This window comes from Fulmarus glacialis, unplaced genomic scaffold (genome assembly GCF_000690835.1).
Source record: "Fulmarus glacialis isolate BGI_N327 unplaced genomic scaffold, ASM69083v1 scaffold42600, whole genome shotgun sequence".
Lineage (NCBI taxonomy): Eukaryota > Metazoa > Chordata > Aves > Procellariiformes > Procellariidae > Fulmarus > Fulmarus glacialis.
The window spans coordinates 23,036-45,048 of NW_009186658.1; the positions used below are offsets into that span (position 1 = coordinate 23,036).

General features: G+C 45.0%; 1 protein-coding gene across 3 annotated transcripts in view; it reads left to right on the forward strand.

Moving 5' to 3' along the window:
* Nucleotides 1-432: 432 nt before the first annotated feature.
* GRAMD1B (GRAM domain containing 1B) overlaps nucleotides 433-22,013 on the forward strand; it is a 37,044-nt gene continuing 15,463 nt past the window's right edge. The window contains exons 1-6 of one of the 3 annotated variants that reach the window (XM_009572283.1): nucleotides 433-440; nucleotides 4,570-4,780; nucleotides 12,176-12,196; nucleotides 20,486-20,570; nucleotides 21,475-21,578; nucleotides 21,736-21,831. In XM_009572283.1, coding sequence (XP_009570578.1) covers nucleotides 433-440; nucleotides 4,570-4,780; nucleotides 12,176-12,196; nucleotides 20,486-20,570; nucleotides 21,475-21,578; nucleotides 21,736-21,831 — 525 coding nt within the window. Of the gene's footprint in view, nucleotides 441-4,569; nucleotides 4,781-6,324; nucleotides 6,346-12,175; nucleotides 12,197-20,485; nucleotides 20,571-21,474; nucleotides 21,579-21,735; nucleotides 21,832-22,013 lie in introns of those variants that run through there. The other 2 variants (XM_009572291.1, XM_009572299.1) reach the window with 2 other exon arrangements.

Below are 22,013 nucleotides of genomic sequence, written 5' to 3' on the forward strand. Positions count from 1 at the left end.
TCTTGTGGAGTACAGACTGTAGCCTTTCCCAAAAGCTACTGCTTGCTGAAGTCTCTGTTCACCGGCTGGTCCAAATCCTTACAGGAAAGATTTTGTTGGAGGAGGAGGTTTGGCCTTTTTGGGTCTTGCTTTGCGTCCTTGCTTTGTGGAGTGTCCAGAGTAGGGTGTGACCAGGTAGCCTGTCTGCACATTGCTAAACGTTCGTTCTTTTTCCACCGCCTAGAGAAAAGCTCAGTTCTTCACTACACTGCCCCAGATATTGAGGCTTGTCTTCCATGTGACTGAACAGAGTTTGGCCTCTTCCTAGCCACATCACACTTGCTCATGTTATTTTTGTTGCAGCTTCAATCATAAGATGAGGTGTTTCTCTTAGGCACAGTATGAACATGAACCAAGAAGACGTACTCTGCCTTCTGTGCTTTCATATACTCCATGCAGGGGTTTCACCTAGGCGCAAGGGGCTGCCGCCTAGGTGGGCTTGTTTGTGTTCTGTGCCTGACTTAATCTGTTGCATCTACTAAAGGCTACACTGCAGGGGTATGTGAGGCCCTGAATGCACTCTGGTCAATTAGGTCTGTAAAGCATTATTTATTACTATTATTTTTTTTCAAAGTGGGTCAAGCCGTTTTGGCATTTCAGACGTTGATTCCTGGTTCAATTGCAGGCCTTGGTCACTATGGCAACTGCAGAAAGCGTTCGTCATGGCTGTGCCTTGGGTTGGATTCAAACTTCAGGGACTGAGCAGGAGCAGCGAGAGTTTTGAGGGGCTCAGGGCAGGGGGAGGCGAGTGGGACGGAACTGCAGGATTGTGTTTTTTGTGCCCATCCTCGCTGTGGTAGAGATGAAAGGCTGAATTAACAGACTCTTTGTGTTCTTCATTGTTTGCATACCCATTGAGTTCTTCATGTGAGAAATACTCAGCATTGCCCAGTCATCAGATAGTACGAGATGGATTCAGACTTCCTGAGTTTCATCAGTTTCCTACCACTGACTTAAGGAAGAGCCTGAGAAGGCGCCCTTGAAGCTATCTTTTTTCCCCTATCTCTGCAAAGGTGATAATCCATATGTACCTAACACAATTTGTATGTATGGTTTTAGTTTTTTAAATCATGCCAGAGATGCTAAGTGACTGGAAAACTAACTTGGAGACTAGTCTGCCTGAGATTGTGCTTGGCAGAGTTGGCACCAAAACGTATGGCTACAGTAGTGTGAACTGAGCCTGGACAAAGATACACATGCCAGCTTTAAGCTAGTTACTGCTGATGCTGCTCCTGTGTAGCTGCAGCAGCGTGGGTTACTCAGCTGTGACTGAAAAACCCACCTGATGAGGAGCTTTGTAAGACCTTGGGTGATTAGCTTGAATTGGCCTCCATAGCTGCACACTGCATAGCAGTATCTGTGCTAGGCGTGTTAAGCCAGTTTTGGAGCATGTGTGCGCTCAGAGTGTGAAAACTGAGAATGTATCTTCCATGCCGGTGTGTGAGTGAGTGTATAGTGGAGCTAGTATTAATGTATTTATTGCAGTCCGCAGAAGGTGAAATTTGTCTCATTTCTCATTTGATTACGATCTGAGTAAAAGAGCACAGAACTCTTTAGCAGGTTTCATCTGAGTTTCACATGCACATGGTGCAGCTGTACCCTGGTTTTGAACTGGCTATTTTGTGCTTTACTTTAGAAGCAGTAACAACTCAGTGCTCCTTCATAACTGTAACCTGAAAGGATGCAGAACCTTGACTGAATTTGACTTGGTCTTTATAGAGTTGCTTGAAGCTGAAACTCAAAGTGAAACTTGTGAGTATGAACTCGCATGATCTGAAAATGAGAAGGAGGTTGTGCATGATAAACTCGGGTTTCGTAGAGCTGTAGAAAAAAACAGAGTATGTCTGTTCAAACAAATTTAGTGCAGTGATATGTGACTCAGGAACACTGGCTTCAAATTCTTGCCTTGTATTTCTGGGGATCTCTCAAATAAACCAGTTTATGGTGAATCAAGCATGCTGGGGGCAAGATTTAGGAAATGTGATGTAATGCCAGGTAAGCAATAACACAGCATGAGCAGGAGCAATACAGCCTCAGAATTTAGAGTTCTTAACCGAAGGAATGGCAATTCCAAACCATTTCCATCTCTGGAAGCATTGCTGATGAACTTCAAGTCTCAGTACCATTTGCACAGCACCTTCTGCACATGCACATAGTTGCTGATTGCAACTGGTATGCTAGATGCAACTATGCTGGGTTGTTAAAAAAGCGTGTACATCTTGAGTTTAGCCAGGAGAAGTAGCAGCAGGAGGACAGAAAAGGTAAATACCCATTTTAACTGGATCAGCTGCAAGTCTGTGAAGAAGCCTGATACTTTTGTACATTTCAATAAGCTAAAAAAACGCTGATAATTTTACTTCGTGATATACCTAAACTGTTTCAGGCAATGCTGCTGGGAGAATGGTCCAGATCATTTTTTGCTCAGTCTTTTGTTTTGTTTCAGATACGATTTGGAGGGATTAAAGCTTGAGTATTGCTACAGTTGTGCTGTACAGTAGTTAGTATTTCAGTATTCCTGTGTCTTGACCAGGGAGATGAAGGACACAGTATGCTGTTGGCATATTTCACTCATGAGATGTGCCATTGCTAGGTGTGAACTGTGAAGAAACAAGCTAAGGGGGGAAGTTACTCTGCCAGTCTTCGCACTGGAGCTAACTTGGGGTTTAGGTGGCATTTGAACAAGCAGCTTTTTATTATTATATGTCTATATGATTCTCGGTCTATTAAGTAGAAATAGGTAACAGAGCGGAGTCTGTAATTTAATCCATCTTCCTTCCTGCTTACAGAATATTTTGCAAACCCATTTTCTCTAGCCTGCTCATTACCTATATAAACTTCCACACTTTATATTCTTAAAAATATCTTCTAAGGGTTTTCTGCGAAGTGCCATGATACTGTTCTTGCCAATTGCAAGCTCATTGCGCATATGAGTGTGAAATTTGATTCTGTTCATGTTTGCGTAAGCAACTGTGTTGTATGCTTTTTGAAAATTGTTTAGGGAAAGTTTCGTCACTTGTGTGTCAACACAGGCAGTGAGCAAATAATTGGATAATTTATGAGACCAGTTCATCCAGTACTAAACCAAACCAAACTCAACCTGATAACTACTGGAGGAGTGTATTACATTATCTACCTGTATCTGCTAACTAACATTTGTAAAATGTTTTTGGCATCTTCAGAGGTAAGAGTTGTATATGATTTTTATCTGAGAGTTAATGAAACCTCAGGCATGTATTCAACTTTTCTAGATTTTCAGAAAGGAAACGATCCATTTTACCTACCTCACTGTATATCCCATTGTGAGAAGCAAACTTCAGTTTGCTGTATGTAATTGGGCTTAAATTACAGCTCTTAAGAGTTTGATTGTACTAGTTTCTTTAATTCAATCCCTTACAGTTGTAATTCCCTCATCCTTTTTCTGTTGCTGGGATTTCTGATGCTCATAAGATAACAGGGTACTGTAACAACTCAGCATGGCAGAGTTAGCACAGAGTTTATCCTTGGATCAGGCCAGGTTCCACTGTAACCTGCAGGTTGTGAAGTTGAACAGTACCAGCTGGAAAGGCCTCAAAGATGTTTGGGCTGGTCTTAAATAGATTTGACTGCTGAAGGAAATGAGTTATGTAGAAAAAAAAGATGTAGCGTGTGGTATTTTGAAGAGTCTGGCAGGAAGAAGATGCATCACAAGAGAAGGAACAGTGAGGAAATCTGAGTTTTCCTGTTCTGTATAAATATGTATGTAACTGGCTTTCTGATTTAGGTGTTAGGGCATTTGCTGAAGATACGGGATGAGAATTTCCATTCCCCTAAATGTTTCATAATTTCCATAAAACTCTTGAAAGGTCTTGCTTTTCCCTGTTACGAAAGGGGAACTTTTTTTTTTTTTTTTAAAATCATGTTATGTTATAACAAAACATTTTCATGCCCAACTCTAACTGGTGTGGGAAAAGATGATTTGATACAGGAAATCATGACTGCATTGTCTGTCGTCATGACTCCCCTCTCAGTGCCCTATCGTTTTTGGTAATCTTTAATGGAGTGTTTCCTAAAAGATATGATGCCATTTTTGTGCATCCTGTTGAGAATAGTTACACTTGCTGAAATAAAATAAAGGAGGGACGGAGTGGGACTGTGTCGAGAACACACTGACATCTCCCTCATTCTTGAATGCAAGTTTAGGTTTTCTAAGCTCAGATCATCATTTTAAACTCTCAGAGCTGACATGAGAGAATGAGTTCATTCTCGTAGGCATTCATCTGTGGTCAGATGAATTGAAGAGTGGGTGGAGAAAGACACTGGCAGGCTGTTGCAGTTCCCTCTGCCACGAGTAAATGATAACTGTCTACAGCCTAATTTTACTGGGGACAGAAGTCCTAAGTGTGTGGCATTGGGTGCATTGCTTCAGGAAGCCAGATTTGTCCGCTGTGCTAGTGGAGAAATCTGTGGGTAATGCTCCACTTCAAGGCATGGGTACAGTTGCTTTCTGTCTAGCTTAAGATTATTAACCCTGCTCTTTCTTTCTTTCTGCAGTACTGCCAGTAACTCAAACCGCAGCACGCCTGCCTGCTCCCCGATCCTGCGCAAACGCTCCCGGTCCCCGACACCGCAGGACTCCCAAGGAGACGCCATGGTGGAAAAAGGCTCAGACCACTCGTCAGACAAATCCCCTTCCACACCGGAGCAGGGTGTACAGCGTAGCTGTTCCTCTCAGTCAGGCCGCAGTGGGGCCAAGAACTCCAAGGTGAGGAGCGAGCAAATGACTTTGGCCAAAAAGTGCACGTGTCTCCAGTTCTAAACTCTCTAATGCAGTACGCTGGCTTCGTTCTGTGCCTTTTTTCCTCTGGCTAACTTTCCTCCTTCTTCCCCCATCGTACTTCTGAAAATTCTCCTAACTGGGAGCCATTTGCCTGGGTCAGACTTCAGCATAACTCTATCATCCTTTCAGCAACCTGAGTCCATGAGTTGCTGATGGTACTGCAGTACTGCAGTTCCATAACGGCTCATGTAGGCTAGCGTTTTTGCAGTTAAGGCCCTGTTTGCTTGGGAGGCTCTGTGGTTTTGAGAAAGACCTTGAAAATCAGCTGTTGCAATTACTTTTTATCATCTGGATCATGAAGGGTCATGGAACAAATAAAGGTTCCTCTGTGCAGACAGCCTGTGAAGGGCCCATGCATTTCTCCAGTCCTGTCTAAGCCCTGTGTTGAGATGAGGTTCAAGTTGCACAGAATCAGTTTGCTAGTCCTCTGCACATTGCCTCCTGTCAGTGCAGTATGATGACTGTCTTGGCCAAGGTAGGTGATACTTTCCCTAGAAAAGTGTCTTTTGACCGTATTAGAAACAGCCTTGTCTTTGCTGTACTGAGGAAGAGGGTTTCAGGTTTGGCGACTCTTGATTTTCTGTGAGCAGCGGGACCTGGTGAAACACACACGAGGGCCTTGGGAGCCAAACATAACCTTTGATTATAACCCTAATGTCAGTGGCATATTATCAGATAGTTAGCTGTCAGGAGCACTTGTGTTCTTCCAGATTTTTGAAGTGAAATATTTCAGTCTGAATAACTTTGTGGTGTCACAGACGTAACTCTGATGGCTTGCGTGAAATGAGTTGTTAGATCTTTGCCTGATTTATTGCTGGATTGTGTCACGCATACAAGAAGTCTTCATCCACTCCCCTTTGTGGTCACTGTCAACAGAGGAAACAGGATTCACTGGCCCATGTTCACTGATCTCTCACCACTAAGGGGGGAGTACATGAGTTCAAAAGAGGGGGCGAAGGGTTTTTTCAAGATGAATCATTTGAGACCTGTCAGTTCTGAGGTTGCCCTTGAGGTCAGAGTTGCTTCCTGCGCACACAGTACCCTACAACACCGCCCCAGGGTGGCAGGACTGGATGACACCCTCATGCATTATGGTGCCAGTGGTCTGTCCCCCAAAGAAAGACATGCAGATGGGAGGTAGGCAGGGTGCAGGGCACGCTGTGTTTATAACCACACCGGGGGATGCTCTGTCAGGGAGATGGCATCCTTGGTAAGGGGGGATTACAGAGATGAGTTGCAGTGCCCTGGCCCATAAAGTGCTGTTATTTAAGGCCATGGGAGCGCGATTTTTACCAACATGGTGACTACTAAAGCTTGACTTTAATTCATGGTGCTTTTCATAAGGAAGGGGGGGGATGTAATGCTTTCTGTTGGGTTTGTGGGTTTTCCTTCTCTTGATTTGCGAGGTGATTTTTCTTCTTTCCTTAATTTCTCTCTTTTCATTCCTGCATGCTTTCTCTCCGATTAAGTCACACAAGCGCCTCTCCAAAGTAAGCCTTCTTTTTTCTCTCCTGTCCCCCACTGTAGAATTGTTTCATCACTCAGAAAACCCTCCCTGTGGTACTGAGCGGTGACCCCAGTAAGGCATTCTCCTGGTGCGGCTGCGAGAATGTCAGCAAGAGCTCAGCCTGATGCCTGTAGCTGAGAAGCTGGTTTCACTTATATCACTGGGATCTCATTAATATTTGCTCACATGGTGTGAGAACTGGCCTGTTCATCACACTCCTTCAATTACTTCCAACTAATTTTAGCCTTTGTTTCAAGGTTTGCTTTCCCTCTCCCTTGAAGTGAGCTGCTCTCTTTGCCAGGGAGAAATCTGCTGGCTTTGGTAGGCTAAACAGTACTGTAATCCCATCTCTTTCTTCTCTTCTTACTTTATGCCTTTCAGAAACAAGAGTTGATCTCCATAACTCCTTGCCTGCTTTTTATGATAAATAGTAGTTTTGTGGCCAGTGATCTCAGCTTACTGCTCTTGCACGCTTTCCTGTGTGATGTAAATATTAAAGATCAGTGATTTCAAATGAACCCAGCTTAAACCTGTTAGAACAGACCTGTCCCAAATGAATTGTGAGAATTCATGGGCTCGCTCTGAAAGGTAATAAGTAGAAGATCCCTCTATGGGTGCTTGGAGTGGAGATAAGCTCATTTGAGATTGATCTCACATCTCTGTGCTACCCTCAGAAGAATGTAAAAATGAGAAACGCAGATGGGATGCTTATTGGACAAAGAGCCAGGCTGTTGGCATTTCCACATGTATACAAGTAAAGTTAAAACCAGAATGGCTTGGATGGCTTCATAATCCACGAAATCAATGCCTTGGCCTTTCCCCAGTTGATGCCTTAGATTTCATTCTAGGCAAGTTCTCAGAGAGCAATGAAGTCTACAGTGCTGGATTACTGTTTTTTCCTTGGTCATAATACCTCTTGTAACCAGCCTGACCTTGCATGATTGCTGGTGTCTGCGGGAAGCTTCTTTATGTCTTTTTTTAGACAGATTGTCTTGTGCTTGGTAACTGTAGCTTGGATAACTACAAAGGAGGACTGTGGGACTAATGTCTCGAGTGAGGTGTGAAAGAAGTTCTATGGAAAATGCAGGTCTGGAGTAGCAGAGAGTCCTGAAAGGATTGCTGGTGAGTAGAGGTGTGTGAGTCAGAACAGGTCACGGCTAGGCTATGGTAGGCTGGAGGCGCTTTGCCTAAGCTATCGAGAGGTTTGTTAGGAGAGGGACTGGTGGGAAGAACATTGGTAGAGAGTGATGTATGCGTAAAATGTATGTGTAGTGGTACTGTGATGTGCTTGCAGCCAGCCCCTTGCTTTTCTGAGAGAAAAAACCCAACAACTTTAAGACAATTAGAGAAACAAGAGGGAAGTGGACCTCAGAGGAGTTCCAGTGTGAGGAAGCCAATGGACAGAGGGAAGGGGATCCTGGGCGTGACCTCTGCCAGCCAGCGTTGGAGCCTCCTGCCCCGCTCACCCACGGTCTGTGCATAAAGTGAGCCTAAAGCAGCGTGAAGGCTCAATCTCTTTTCTGTGCTCCACAAGGTGGCTTTCTCTACTACAAGTGAGGAATCTCAGGCGTAATAAGCCCCCTGATTCTCCTCACACAGATGATGATGTGATCTGTTCAAGACAGGGAGAGGTTAGGAACAAAGAACTTAAGGACAAAGATTTTAAAATCTCCTTTCTCAACCTCTTCTCCTCTCCCCACCCCTCTTTTGCAGGAAGAATGGTCTGATTTTCCAACCTGTCTCGCTAATGAAATGAAACAGCTTGAGCCCATGAGTTTGATGCTGTGTTTATACAATTGCTGACAGATCCGCTTGAAGTCCCTTGCCCTCTTTTGTCTGTTGTGTTAATTGTCGTGCTGCAGTGTTGCCATCAGAGGGAGCACTTCACCAGGAGTTTTTAAGCACTGGATTACATCTGTAGGAAATCTTTTCTGGAGCTTGCTTTTCCATGCTGTCCACCAGTGTGGCATGGACCAAACCACCTATAGGCCTGCATCAGCCTTAGGCTTTTACTGGCAAACACTGCTGCTTCTGGAACAGCTTTCTGAACTCAGCAAAAAACCCCTTTTTGCTAGCAGCCGACAATGAAATATGCATTTTTAACTCTTTTGCTCTTGCCCGAGGATAAAAGTGATTTCCCCTCCATTGCAAATCCTTCAGATCCTTCCCACTGTCTGTAGCTAATAATGAATGCTGGGGATAAATATCAGGTTAGGGGAAAACATGAATTTTGATGTAGGCCCTGGAGATTGTAGAACAGTTTAGGTCAGAAGGGATCTCAGAAGGTCTCTAGTCCAAGCCCTTGCTCAAAGCACAGCTGATGTGGTTAGATCAGGTTGGTCTAAAGTCTTGGCCAGGCACATTTTGCAAACCTCCAAGACTGGAGATCCCGCAGCCTTGTCGGGCCCCTGCTCCAGTGCTTAACCACTCTTGTTGTGAACAGGCTTTGTCCTTCTATCCGAATAGAATTTCCCTCACTGCAGCTTATGACTGTTGCGCCTTGTCCTTCTGTGTGCAATTATGAGAAGAGTTTGGCTGTGTCTTCTTGTTTACCCCTCCCGTTGGGTGGTATAATCCTCCTTTAGGTAGTAGGTCATGAAATTCTGGTCGTTTTGGACGGGGGTGTCGGATTTGGGAATAAATTTCCTCAATTTATGTGAGTTATTTGGCCATGGGCATTTAGAAGCCAGGTGTATAGCATAGATTTTGGTCAGGAGAAGGGCCTCTGGAATCCGTTCCGAGCTCTGCCCTCACCCTGGTTCAGTGCCTCTGTTTCCCCAGTTGTAAAATGGACTTAGGGATACTTCTAGAGCTCTATGGCATGTCATTCACTTGGCAAAAGGTTTCCATTCCCCTGGAAGCAGCAGTATGTAGGAGTGAGTTGTGATCCTGCTCCCAGTAATGCTGAAAGGTGGAAATTTCTGTTGGCATCAAGTTAGCAGGCTGAACTTCATATGCATGACCCACTGCTTCCCATCTGCACTGTAAAGCTGTAATCTTCCACAGCAGTATATGCAAATATGAGATCATTAACCCATGAAGATTCAGAGGCAACACTATATAATTAAAGGCTCAGAGAAAATACCCCATTTTTCACCTTCCTCAAATTCTCCTAAGTTCTTCCTGGTTACAGCCGCCATGTAACTATGAACTCTGGTATCTGCTCCTATAGCATCGTCTCTGCAAATCAGTGACGTCTTTTCCACTTCTGTGTGCAACCCCATTCCTCTGTTACTTATTTATTTTCTCTTTTCAGTTCTAATGCTTATGGTTTCTTTTTCCAGTATGACAGACTTAACCTGCTCAAAGTAAGAATATGTTTTTCCTTTTTCTTTCCTTTTCCCCCCCATTATACTGTCTCTTGATTTTCACAGTTCACATCCCCCCATATTCTGACTCTCAGTGAGTTTAAAAAAAAAAAAAAGGTAAATAAAAGTGACGGTAGATTTAAGGACTCAGATAGTCTCCCTTCTCTTTGGACTTCCTGTAGTCTGTTGTACCTGCAAAACCTAGGGGTTAGGGGGAAAGAATCTCCTCATGTTTAGAACACTTGGTGGAGGCAAAAGATGAGGCTTGGATGTCAGTATAATTTTGTGGAAGAGCTTAAGAAAGGAGGAGCTGCAGAGCTCCTTTACAGAGGAGCCGCAGTTTGGGGAAATGCAAATGTGTGTGTGGGGGGAAGAGTTACTGCAATTAATGTAGCAGAGGGGAATGACATCCTGTTGCAGTGTGCTGACACCGCAACATGTGCACCCTGATTTAGAAGACACAGTGACAGCAGTGTCTCTGTTTTCTCTATGCCGAATATAGTTCCATGATGAATTTTTTCCCCCAGGAATTTCTGAGTTATGCCTTTTGCTCATTAAGGCAGACAGATGGCAAAGCAAATTTGCAGGAAAATCACTTCATCTTAGCCCCTGTGCTCCTCAGGACAAGGTGATGTGTACATGGATTAAGATTAATTCCCCTGATTTTTTTAGTATAGCTGAATTGCATAAGGCCTTTTTCCATGTCCTACTTGCAGAGAAGGATGACTTCAACCAGATCCTTTATGAACGGAGGGTATGGCCAAGTATGAAAAAGTGTAGGAAGTAAGAGGAAATTCCTCTAGTTAGTTGATGAGCTATACTGTGTATTTAGTTCTTCAGTTCATATCCTTTCCCCAGGATTTGAGGAAAGGCCTTAGAGGTGTTGCTCTTTTTAACATCAAACTTTTTTATTTTGGCCTGTGGCATACACTATATTACTGTGGGGGTTTTTCATTAGAGACCAGTGCAGTAAAACTGGCAGAAATGCCCAAGGTTGCAAGGGATCCTTCAGAAATGTTGGCTCCGTGAATGAGATCCGGATGCCAGTAAGGTTGTCTACTGGAGTGGCATATAGTGGGCGTAGGAAACTGAAAGCAGGGAGGTCTAGGGAAAAATGTCTTCATAGAAATCTCTGGTCCAATCTGATCTCACTAACACTTTGTGCTTACTTTCCTATGGTAAACATCCTGTACGTCGTTGGTCCTGTTGTGGGCTATCCCGGTGCAGGTAGTTCCTGTGTTTCTGTGAATATGAACTTAACTGTCTGAGTGAAACTTCCACAGGCTCTGTTACAAGTCGGAGAGCAGTATGTTTTCCTTCATATTCCAGACTGGCTATAAAGCTGTGAAAAATACTCCCAGTCCAAGGTCAGAAGCAAGATGACTTCAAAGAAAAAAATGCAGTGAAACATTGCTTCTGTCCTTGTCTATTAGACTCAACTCCCCCAAGTGTAATGTAGACATGCCATTGCTGGTTGGGAGAGGGGGACAAGCACAGCTGTGTGGCTGCTGACACACAACGAGCCTGGCAATATGCACTGTAGCTAACCACTGTTAGTGGTGAAAGGCTACAGTGCCCCCAGGCTTCATTGCCCTGAGGTAAATCCACCCTGAAATGGGGGATGCCTATACTTTCTGTCAGTTCTGCTCAGTGTCCTGACATTGGAAAGCCAGCCTGACTGGAGTTGGGAGTGTGAAGCTTATTTCTTCCTCTCTCTGTGCAGATAAATCTCACCTCCAGCTGAAAATTGCCAAGTGTGACTTTCCAAGCTGAGCTAGCTTTTTCATACGCTCCAGTGTGACATGTGGCCTGTCCTCTCAAACCATCTGAAATGCCATGATAAGGACAAAAAAAATCACATGCGCAGATGATGCAAAACACTGTGCACTGAAATTCTGGAAAAAAAACCCAGCCTTTTTAATTTTCTTAGCTTTTCTAGTGATTTTCTTCAGCAGTTTTCCTGGCTCTGTGTCCCTTTTAAAATTTAAACTACTATTGAAAGTTTTGCCTGATGGCTTTTGTGAGTAAAATTGTGCCCCTGCCTCCTGGTAGTTCTTCGAGGGCTTATTTGCACAGGGGTCCGTTCAACGCAATGTGATTTTTGCAACCAAGCCAGCAGACGTGGAATAATGAGGCCTCTAGAAGAAATGGCTGGCAATGATTATGATTAGCTCCTCTGTTGCTAGTGGGCGCTGCTGTTCTGCAAAAATGATTACAGCACGTGCGCGTGAGTTTGTGTGTGTGTGTGTGCGTGCATGTGGACATGCACACATTAGCCTGAGTTGTTTCCTATTATGGACTCGTGCTTCTGGATTTGTTCTTTGTTCCTGTAACTGGAAATAACTGTGTTAGACCACACTGTGAAATCCATTGAAATCTTCTGTTTAATCCCACTTTCACTTCACTAATACAAACCAGATTGGACCCAGTTTCTCTGTCCGTCTTTCCTTTTGATCCTAAGATCTCTGTGCTAACTAATGCTTCTCTTTTATTTTGTCCTTACAGAAAAGCCAGAGTTGGTATAATGTAAGTACTCCAGTTTCTCTTGTCCCTGGGTGAATATGGGCTGGGTACCTGGGCGGGGGGGGGTCGGGGGGGAGGTGCAAAGGGGCTTTGCAGTGGCACTGGGACATACTGACCATTTCCAAAAACAGGAGATGGAAATGGCTCAGAACTGGCAAAGGAGGACTGACATCCTGAGGGAAAGGATGCCACAGAGAGCGAGCAAAAGCTATGTCTTTTCAGTCGCTATTCTGATGATCTCCACAGCCTGTACCTTCCAGTTTCCCAGCAGAGTTGGTCTTGATGTGGTGACAGAGCTGCCACCGTGCAAACCCTTTGCATCTCTCAGGGTGGTGTGGGTCGAGAGAGGAATTATTTTCTATTGACCTCACAGAAACACAAACCATCTTTTGCTTCTGCCTTGATCTTGTTTTTGTCCACAAGCGCAAGTGGCAGTGTTTTTGGTACAAAGCTGGTGGTGTGCAAATTTCCACAATTGGTGTCACTTTTGCACAGTTGAACCCTCACCCCTCGAGTGCTCTGAAGTAGATACCAGCAGTACCGTGATTTTGTAGGCAAATGCAGCAGCCATTCCATGTTCAGCAACAGTTCCTACCTTCCTGCAGGCTAAGGAGTCATTAGAACCAATGATTTTGGCTGATACAGTGCGGTCAGATTTGACAGAGGCAGGAGAGGCAGACTTACTTACTTGCTGTGTATAATCAGCACCAGGATAGTAGCAAGGACAGGAAAAGATGTGATCTCAGAAGCAGAGCGAAGCATAGAGGCAAGGGCATTAAGAATGAAGTATAAACCACGGTAGGCTGAACTGGCAGCGAAGTGGCAGATAAAGGAACGTGGAGCGAGTCAGTTTGGGCAGATGCACAGGCCCAACCAGGCTGCTGCAAAAATGTGAATCTGTGGTCATGGCTAAAGGTGACTTTTGCTATTATGCAAGAGCTGCTTCTGACTGTAGCTGCTGAGATCCATACTCTGCTGCATGATGCTTTGCTGTGGTCTGCTTCTGTGGGTCTCTTGTGTTTTCATGTCCTCTCTATCGTATTTTTCTGTTCTCTTGTTTTTCCTCCATACATTTTCAGCATGAGAGACAGTACATCCGGAGAGTAAGCACTGGCTGCATTTTTTGTGGTCCCCCCCGCAATTACTTTCCTTTAGAAAACAAAATGAAACCAAACCATGCTGTAGTTAGTAGAGATATTCTGGCCAGATAAAAGCAGCAACATGGAAATATGGCTGGACCGCAAACTCCAGGACAGCAGACAATCCTGCTTGGCAGTATTATTACCATTAAAAATTTACTAATGCATCTCCTTGATATAGTTTCCCTTCTTTGCCAACTCCTTCCAGGCAGGATTTTTCTGGCGTTTGGACCATTCTGATTTTTCTATTCCTTTCCCCACTGAGAGCAGCTCTAGAAATGAATCTGTGGAGGCTACCCCTTCACAAAGCCTTATAATTTCCTTTCCTCACTTTCCCCCACCTTCATTTTACATAAACTTCACTATGCTCAGAGCAAACACCCTCCACATTGTTCTCTGTGCAGCCGCAGCTGCCAGGCTGCAAAACCAAAAATATAGTCCTTGCCTCAAAGAGCACATCGTCCTCAAAGATCCCCAGAGCATCTGTGGTCAAAATGCTAGTTTTCTAAGATGACTTCAGTTTTTGCTGCTTTTAACTGGTCTTTTTGTCCTTGTAGCACTGTGTCCCTCTTTGCCAGTTGGAACCTTTCCTTTTCCCTCTCCTGGATTCCTTCTTCTCTACTTTTTCCTTAAGATGCTACCAACTTCTCTTGCCTTGTGTGTTCTCTTTTTGATCCTACCAGTGCTTTTTGGGATTGACATCCCTACCAGGTGGAGAAGTGGGAGAGAAGGGGTGAACCAAGGTCATGGATTGATTTGGCAGACCTGCCCTTTCTTGGTCTCGGTGTGCTTTCTCTGCTTTGCTTTCCAGAGGACAAATGCAAACTGGGCCAGGTGCACTGTGAGATTTAGAAAAGAACACCAGTTTGAAAATAAATATACTCAACCTTACGGGGTTTGCTTTGTGTTCATGTCCTCATGGTGGAAGAGCAGACCATCACTGGGCTGGTTGAGTTCACTAGCAGCAGAAAGAAAAAGTCTCTGAGGTGTTTCTCATGCCTTTAGTGAGGAACTGCCGACATGGAGACTCTGGTTTGAAAGAACTGTTGTTCTTACGGAGTGAAACTCAGTTTGCTGGTCAGCTGTGGTTTAGGCCTCACCCATCGATGCGTAGCCATCAGGATGCAGTTTGCATGTGTCTGCTTTGGATTTGTGTGTCTGCATGTGGAATTATTGTTAATCGATTTATTATTTTAAAAATAATTTTAAATTTTTTTTTTTTAAAAAAAGAATAGACCTCAAAACCAAATTTTCTCTGTAATTTTGTTTACTGAAACAGAGATGTGACTTACTCTGTAGACCTGATGTGCTTAGAGAGGTGGGAAACTTGTGTTTCACTTCCCTGATGACATGAAGGATGAGGTCGCACTGGCTGTGGGGGTGGCAGGAACTCCACAAGTTGGTAGAAGGAATTTGTCACCCAGCAGACATTATTAAAATTAGAGACAAACTGGAGATATTTTGCTGCCAAGGGTAAAAGCTATGTCTTCTGTTCTTCTCCTTTTCTCTGGGCTTTGGGTGAAGGGCCCCATTTCTGAGCATGGAGGAGCTCTCAATTTTTGTGTCTTGAGGTCAGTGTACAGTTTAGGCACTGAGCCTAGCAAGTCTGCCATGTTTTTTCTGCCTACTTCTCTCTCAACTGGACTGTTGATCCTTCTACTTAACCTAACTGTTCCTAAATTAGGCTGTATGTCTCCAATTTTCTGCAGCATTTCTAGCTGACACTCTATATAGCAAGGCTTGCTTCTGTAAATTGCCTCCTGTAGTCCCTGTGCTGGTGGACACCAGGCATCAGGAGAATCTGCAGAGAATACTCCCAGAAAAGAGAATAAGATGGTCTTGACAAGTTAGAGCAAACACAGTTTACACCAGGGAAGAGGTGAGATTTATATCTCTCCGTGAGGTTTTTGGTTTACTATGTAGATCCCAAGGTCTGCCCTACTCTGTACTCCTTTCCTTTGTGTTTATCTACGCACATTCCTTTCACCTGCCTTCTCTTTTGCAACCATGCTTGAATTTTTTTCTTCTTAAAGCTTCTCCCTATAAGTGACCTGAACCACCTCCTCTCCACCTATGTGCAGGATAGCCCCAGAGTGGTTAGTGGGGAAAAAAAAAAAATTACAGTGAAAAGACGCTAATTGTCTCTTTCAGGTGTTCTTAAATGCTACTAGAAACATTCGCTGTCCTAGTAATTCTGAAAAGATCAACAGAGGAACAGTCCTACCCACTCCTCTTTGGGAGAGCAAAGTCTGCACTGAGGATTGCACGGAGTGGGACAGGAGCCCTGCACCTGCAGTTCTGCAAACAAACACTGTGCACACAAGGCAACTTTCAGCCTGGCTTGCAAGAGGTGGTAGTCTCAAAAATAAATGCAGTCAAATGCAAGTATGTAGCCATGTAAAGGAGAGAGCCCTAGGTTTTCCTTTGGGAAAGCTGCGGCAAAGGCCTGTGCACTAGGAGTTAGGAGGAGGCTGAGAATCCATGGTGGACTGTGATGCTGCGAAGGGCCTTTCTTTGTGGAGACCCTTGAGCAGTGCTTGCAGCTTCTTAAGAACAATGTCAAGTGATCACAAGACTGAAACTATAAGAAATCAGCCTTTGCTGGTCTCGGTGTCCTGTCCTTTTTTCTTGCAGTACCCTCTTGAAGACCTCATAGATACCAGGAGGAAACTCAGCTGTTGGAAAGAATAAAATACTCCCTCTAAAGACAAAGAGAGAGAAGTTATGCATCATTTTAGGGTGGCAGCCCGAGTCTGACTCAGCAACAGCAATCATGTCAACGGGGTTTAATGCAAAAATCCAGGCCCGATGATGAGTTAGCAAGGTGCTGAACAAAAAGCCTTTTTCTCTGTAAATCAGTGCAGTCATCTTTTAAGTTCCAGTGACCATTTTGTCAAACTATTTCTGGAGCAATGTGTTTCAGGTATTTTTCATAGGCAATTCCCTTCAGATTTTCCATTATTTTAGGTGTATGGATTACCAGGCCTGGCACAGTTACTGTGGTACAGAGGCACTAAATAAGGAGTGAGCTTTTGGTGCAAGCTCACGTGATGATGAATTCAAATCCACTTTCCACCTCAAATGGCCAGTGGTTACTTTGAAGCTTCTTCCTCTGCTGTTCATTCACTTTTAAAAGGAGGAAAAAAAAAAAAAAGAGGAAAAAAACCAGAAGACCAGACCGGGTTTGGAAGAAATGCTGTGGGACAGGTGGCCAGTTTCTTTGCTAGCATTAATCAGCATAGCAGTCCTGCTGTCACTGGGGTCTAAACTCTCCCACACAAGCAGGGAACATATTCTGTTCTTTTCTAGTAGTTTTCCTATTCTGTCCAGAAGCAATGTAAATCTTCCTAAAGAGTTAAGAGCAAGTCCATCAGTCGTGCAAATTGGATAAGATTTTCCTTCCCCCTTTTCTCTCTGCCTCTTGCCATTGCCATCTCTCCTCCTCACCTGTTTTCTGTGCCGTGTACTGTACAAGACTATGCCTTTCTCAGTTCTTGTGTTGTCAGACTTCCCGGTTCTGTCCCATCCCCCAGCAACAGTTGCTTTAAATTTCCTGTTAGAGGATTTTTTTGTGTATTAACAGGGAGTCACCCTTTTCTCCCCATTTCCCCCACTGAGCCTCTTCTCTCCACCCTTTGCAGTGCCATCCTGTCCTGTCTCTCTCTGTTTGCACTAGAGTTAATGTTTGCTGTCTCCACCTCCGGGTTAGCTCTTCTGATCACTTGTGCCATTCATCTTTGCAAAGGGAGGTGGGTGGGTGTGTAGACAGAAGCATCCTGGTGGGTTTTTTTTTTGGAAGTAATCCCATAAACAGTTTCCAGCAAAGAGGGCCATTCAGTAAAGCAATGCAGGTACCTCGCAGATGTCTGTAATCCTAATTCTTTGCAGATGGATGTACTGCTTCCTTCTAACAGGGCTAAATGGAAAGACCTGTGTGCTGTCTAGCACCAGCAATGCTTTTGTGGTGCATCTGAGCAGACAGAGCGCTTGTCAGTTCTTCCTGTCAGTGAGCAAACTGCAGTCACTGGCCCTGGAATGAAACAGTGGCTTTGCAGAGACTTGGTTGGTTGTTTTTGGTTGGGGTTTTTTTTGGTTTTGGTTTTGCGAGATCTGTGTGCCCAGTTTGTTAGGAAGAATGAGGATTTTACTTCAGTATACTTGTTTACACAGACTCAGCATCATGGCTGAACAGCACGGGTGTCATGGTGTGGACTTTTACTTGTGCATTTCTACACTTGAGCAGAGAGATGGAGAGGCAGGGGAATAAGGGCAGAGGGATACAGGGAGTTCCAGTGCTCCAAGCAATCTTCCTGGGACCTGCAGGGAGTTCATTTGCTGGAGCCTGAAGGAAGCCCTTGTCCTTCATTTCCAAAGTGACCTGACTAATGAATGAAACCTAGAAAGACCTATGCTTTTTGGGGTGGCTCAGAGATACATATAGGAGTAGTGGAGCCCTTAAGATTTCTAACTGTGTGGGTCTCACATGGCTGATTTCTCATAGCTATATTCTTTAGACTGGTCTCTCCTTACTCCCCTCGCGCCTCCCCTTACACACTGTCCAGCAACTTTCCATTACAGGAAACATCTGCTGGGAGGCAGGGCTGAGCCTGGGTTACTGCAGGGCATTGGCCAACAGAATTACCCAGCTACAGTAACTTAAAGCATGTGCGAGTCATTTTGGTATCTTCCCCACCCGCTCCTTCCATGAGAAATGTTAACAAAGACTGAAGCTGCCTTTCAGAGCAGAGAGGGACTAGAGAGGAGAGCCTGAGGCAGGCACTGAAGGAGTAAGAATAACTGCTTTTCTGGTTTCAAAGGGGAAAAAAAAAAGTGGCTGAAGTCTCTGAGCTGTTTACTGTCCTGTTCAGTCCTGGAAACGGCGGCTAGATCTGTGAGTTACAGCTGGTCTGGTGGGGTCCTGGTGGTCGGGGTTATTTCAGTTGCTAGGTCTGGCAGTCCTGGGCATCGGACCTCAGTCGGGAGTTGCAGATGCCTTGCACAGACCTGCCTGGGACTGCTCAGGCTGTCGGCACTTTTGCAGAGCTTCTTCAAGGGATGCCCACAGCAAGAAGCTGGTGAGACTGGAGCAGAAGAGCACAAAGGTTGCCCGCCAACACGCTTACCCTAATGAGCCACTTTTTCAAAGTCCTCTGGAGGGCAAATCCTCTCTCAGATCTACAGAGGCCGCTAGGGCAGACGACCTGAATGTGAGCAAGAAAGTAGGGGAAGGCACGTAAACTCCTGCCAAGCCGCTGTATCTCTTTCGACTTTGAATCTAAACAAGAAGCGGTAACAGCAGGAACAGGAAAAGCGGAGTTTGACTGAGAACACGGGGAGTTGTGCAAGTGCTGAGGGAACACTATGGATTCCTTGCTGGAGTGTGGGGCTCTCTGGGATCTTGTGCTGGATCAAGAACTGCCATGTCTGCTATGGGACCTGGAGGGGCTGGTCGACTTATCGCAAGAAAATATCAGCCGTGGATCAGATGAAATTCCAGCTGTGAGTGTCTCTAAACTGAACTGTTTGTCACTTTAACAGAAGTTCTAGTGCTAAGCAGAAGCGTCTGTTGTAGTACAGGTTCTAGACAGGTCAGAACATCCCTTACTGCGGGGAAGGGAAGGGAGCACCCCTCCACATGGAAACTGTACTTCTAAGTTGGGTTGCTGTAATGCATTGAACCCAAAGCTCAGAGCTGATTATAATCTCTATTCCCCCCTCCTTTCCCATCCTGTCTGCTTGTCCCAGGAAATCTTGGGCTTGGGCTCTTGCTGGAGCCCATCTCTGACCAAGATCTTTTCCAGATGTTCAGGCTAGAAGTTTGGTAAGTAAAATTCATATTTCTGTCATCTGCTGGTTAGCAGATTTTATTCGGAAGTAAGATGCTTTCCTTTGGGCCCACAGGACTGGAGCAAATATCTGAAGTGCTGGGTTGCTGTTAAAAAATACTGTTTCTAGTTCATTGAATTGGTGTGAGGAAGACGGAATGCTTTTGGGGGGCAGGCGGTTGTCTGTGTTTCCTTCTTTGATTTGACAGCATTTGACAATTTTGTAAGGCTAATGCTAAATAAACTTCATATTCCTCCCATCCCTGTGACCCCACCACCACCATTCTTAAACAGAAGCTACCTTCTATAATCATTTTGATTTTTGGGGCCCTTGCTGGGAGGCCCTGAGGTGTGCCCACCTTTGTGCTTTGGGAGATTTTTATTGCTCAGCTGAAAGACATAGGAGAGGGTTGTTGAGAGGAAATGGAGATAGGGAGGGAAGAGGTTGTACCCCAGGTTGCTTTGCCTTCCCTACGTTTGTGGGAGAAAGAACATGATAGATTAGATGGGAGATACGGGCCTCCTGAATTTGCACCTGCCTCTATTTCGGTCAACTCTGCCTTCAAAAGATGTTCTGGCTATTTTGAGCATGGGCATGGTGTGTAGAGTCATGTTATAGTTTAGTAAACACCAGAGAGAAGCCAGCTCCTGGTCTCCCTCCAGCCAACAGCAGCATTTTCTCTGAGGCCTCCCATGAGGCCAGGTGTCTGCAGAATAAGTGCAAAACATGGTTGAGTCCCTGCAAGAGCCTCTTCTGAGCCCCACAAAATTGTTCTCACTATACCAGCAGGTAGCTGTGTGTTCACTGACTGCCAGGTGGAGCATTTGATGGGGAGAGGAATGGGGATGACTGCGTTATTCCTGAGCTCTTGATGACAGTGATTGTTCAAGTTCCTCTGGCAGGGCTGCAGCTGTACTAAAGCGCCTATTTTCTGGGGTTGCTAAGCTGTTCTTGGGAGAGCTGGGGATTGGCAGCTAACTGATGCATTGCAAACAGAGCATGTGTCATACCTTGTACAGTCTAGGAAAAGAGATTTCTGCTGCAGCCACAGCTTCCATGCAAATCTGTTTTGCTACCTAGCAGGTATGGGTATAGCCCTTCTACTCTGTACTTGCTCTTCCAAGTTAGGTTCTCCTCTTCTTCTCACTTAATGCACTAAATCCCAAATTCTCCCATCTGTGTGTCTGCTGTGATGGGAGCTCCTAGCCTCATGCTTTGTAAGTGCATCTGATCCCCCTTCTCCTTACCAAGGTGTTCCTGTTTTCCCACTCCATTTCTCTGTACTCATGCCTGCCCCTCTCTTTAACAGGCACTCTGTTATTTGCAGGTGTTGAGTCCAACATACAAACAACGGAATGAAGATTTCAGGAAACTCTTCAAACAGCTTCCTGACACGGAGCGCCTCATCGTAGGTAAGGTCAGCCCCTTGGTGCAGTGCTCTGTTATGCTGGCCCATGGTTTGGGGAGGAAATGAAGCACATGTGCATGCAGCTTTTTCTTCTTCAAAGATATTGCCACGAAGAAACAAGCCCATTGTGTCTGTCTTGTGCACAGAACGGACCCCTTCCTCACCATTTCTAAGGGGTTTCATTCGTTTTGCTTCAGGGAGAGCAGCACTGATCTGTATCAGCTATGGCTCTGTTCCCTCATTTATTTGAGGAGCATGTTTTCCTCCACAGTGCTCCCCTAAACGTGACAGTGTGTTAGTGTTTGAGCTCTTTCCTCGTTTGGTCAGGGTTGCATGTCTCAACATGCATACCACTGAGCTGCCCTTTTTTCTAACATCCCCGATGCTCCCTACTCACACATGACTGCCCTTCCCGTATCCATTTAGGCATTGGCCTTGCAGCTGATCAGTGACTGCCTAGTGCATTGTATCTGTTCTTTTACATTATGTAACTGGTGATCTCGTACCATGTCTCGTACTGTTGAAAGATGCACATTCCTACCAGAGGAATAGAAATAGTTTAGGATGCTTAAACTGGGAGAGAAATGAACAGCGGCGCACTAGAAGGTGAAAAGGAAAAGACAGATTAAAATCTGGAAATAGTACATAGGATGCTACAAAATTACCAGCTAATTAGGCAAGATCATCAGTCGGTAAGAGAGATTGTCTGTGACGTGCCCTTGGGAGGAATCATAACCTAGTGGACAGAGCAGCAGCTGTGGCTTAGTTCCTTCTGCCTCTGCCTTTGACTTTCTGCAGGGTTGTGTCAAGTAGCTGCTTCTCTTGATGCTGCTGCTTATCCTCACATTTAGGCTGTCCTGTCTTCTGGTTTTGGTGCTCCTAAATTATCATCCGTTGTCCACCCACAGATTACTCATGTGCGCTACAAAGAGACATTCTCCTGCAGGGCCGCCTCTACCTCTCTGAAAACTGGATCTGCTTTTACAGCAACATCTTCCGTTGGGAGACGCTGGTAAGGCTGTCAGACTGCCACATTGAGCATGTGTTTTATGTCAGCATATTTGCTGACATTGCTTTAAAAGCACTCTTTCTGTTGTCTTTCTCATCAGTGTCTCTCTTTACCCGTGTTCTTTTTCTGCCTTCCCCTTTTTGCATGGCTCTGACTGTAGCTGACAGTTCGCTTGAAGGATATCTGCTCGATGACCAAGGAAAAAACAGCACGGCTCATTCCTAATGCCATCCAAGTTTGCACTGACACTGAAAAGGTACATCCTTGAAGCCTCCACCTCTGGGGCCACCCCTTATGGCTGTCAGGGGCAGGGGAATATAAGTGTGTTGTGGGATTTTTCCAAACTGACTGCTTGTGCTACCTGGGGCCTGGGAGGAAGCATCAAGGGAAAAGGGCTGGGTGCAGAGCTTCTGCAGACCTTGGGACACACGTAGCTCG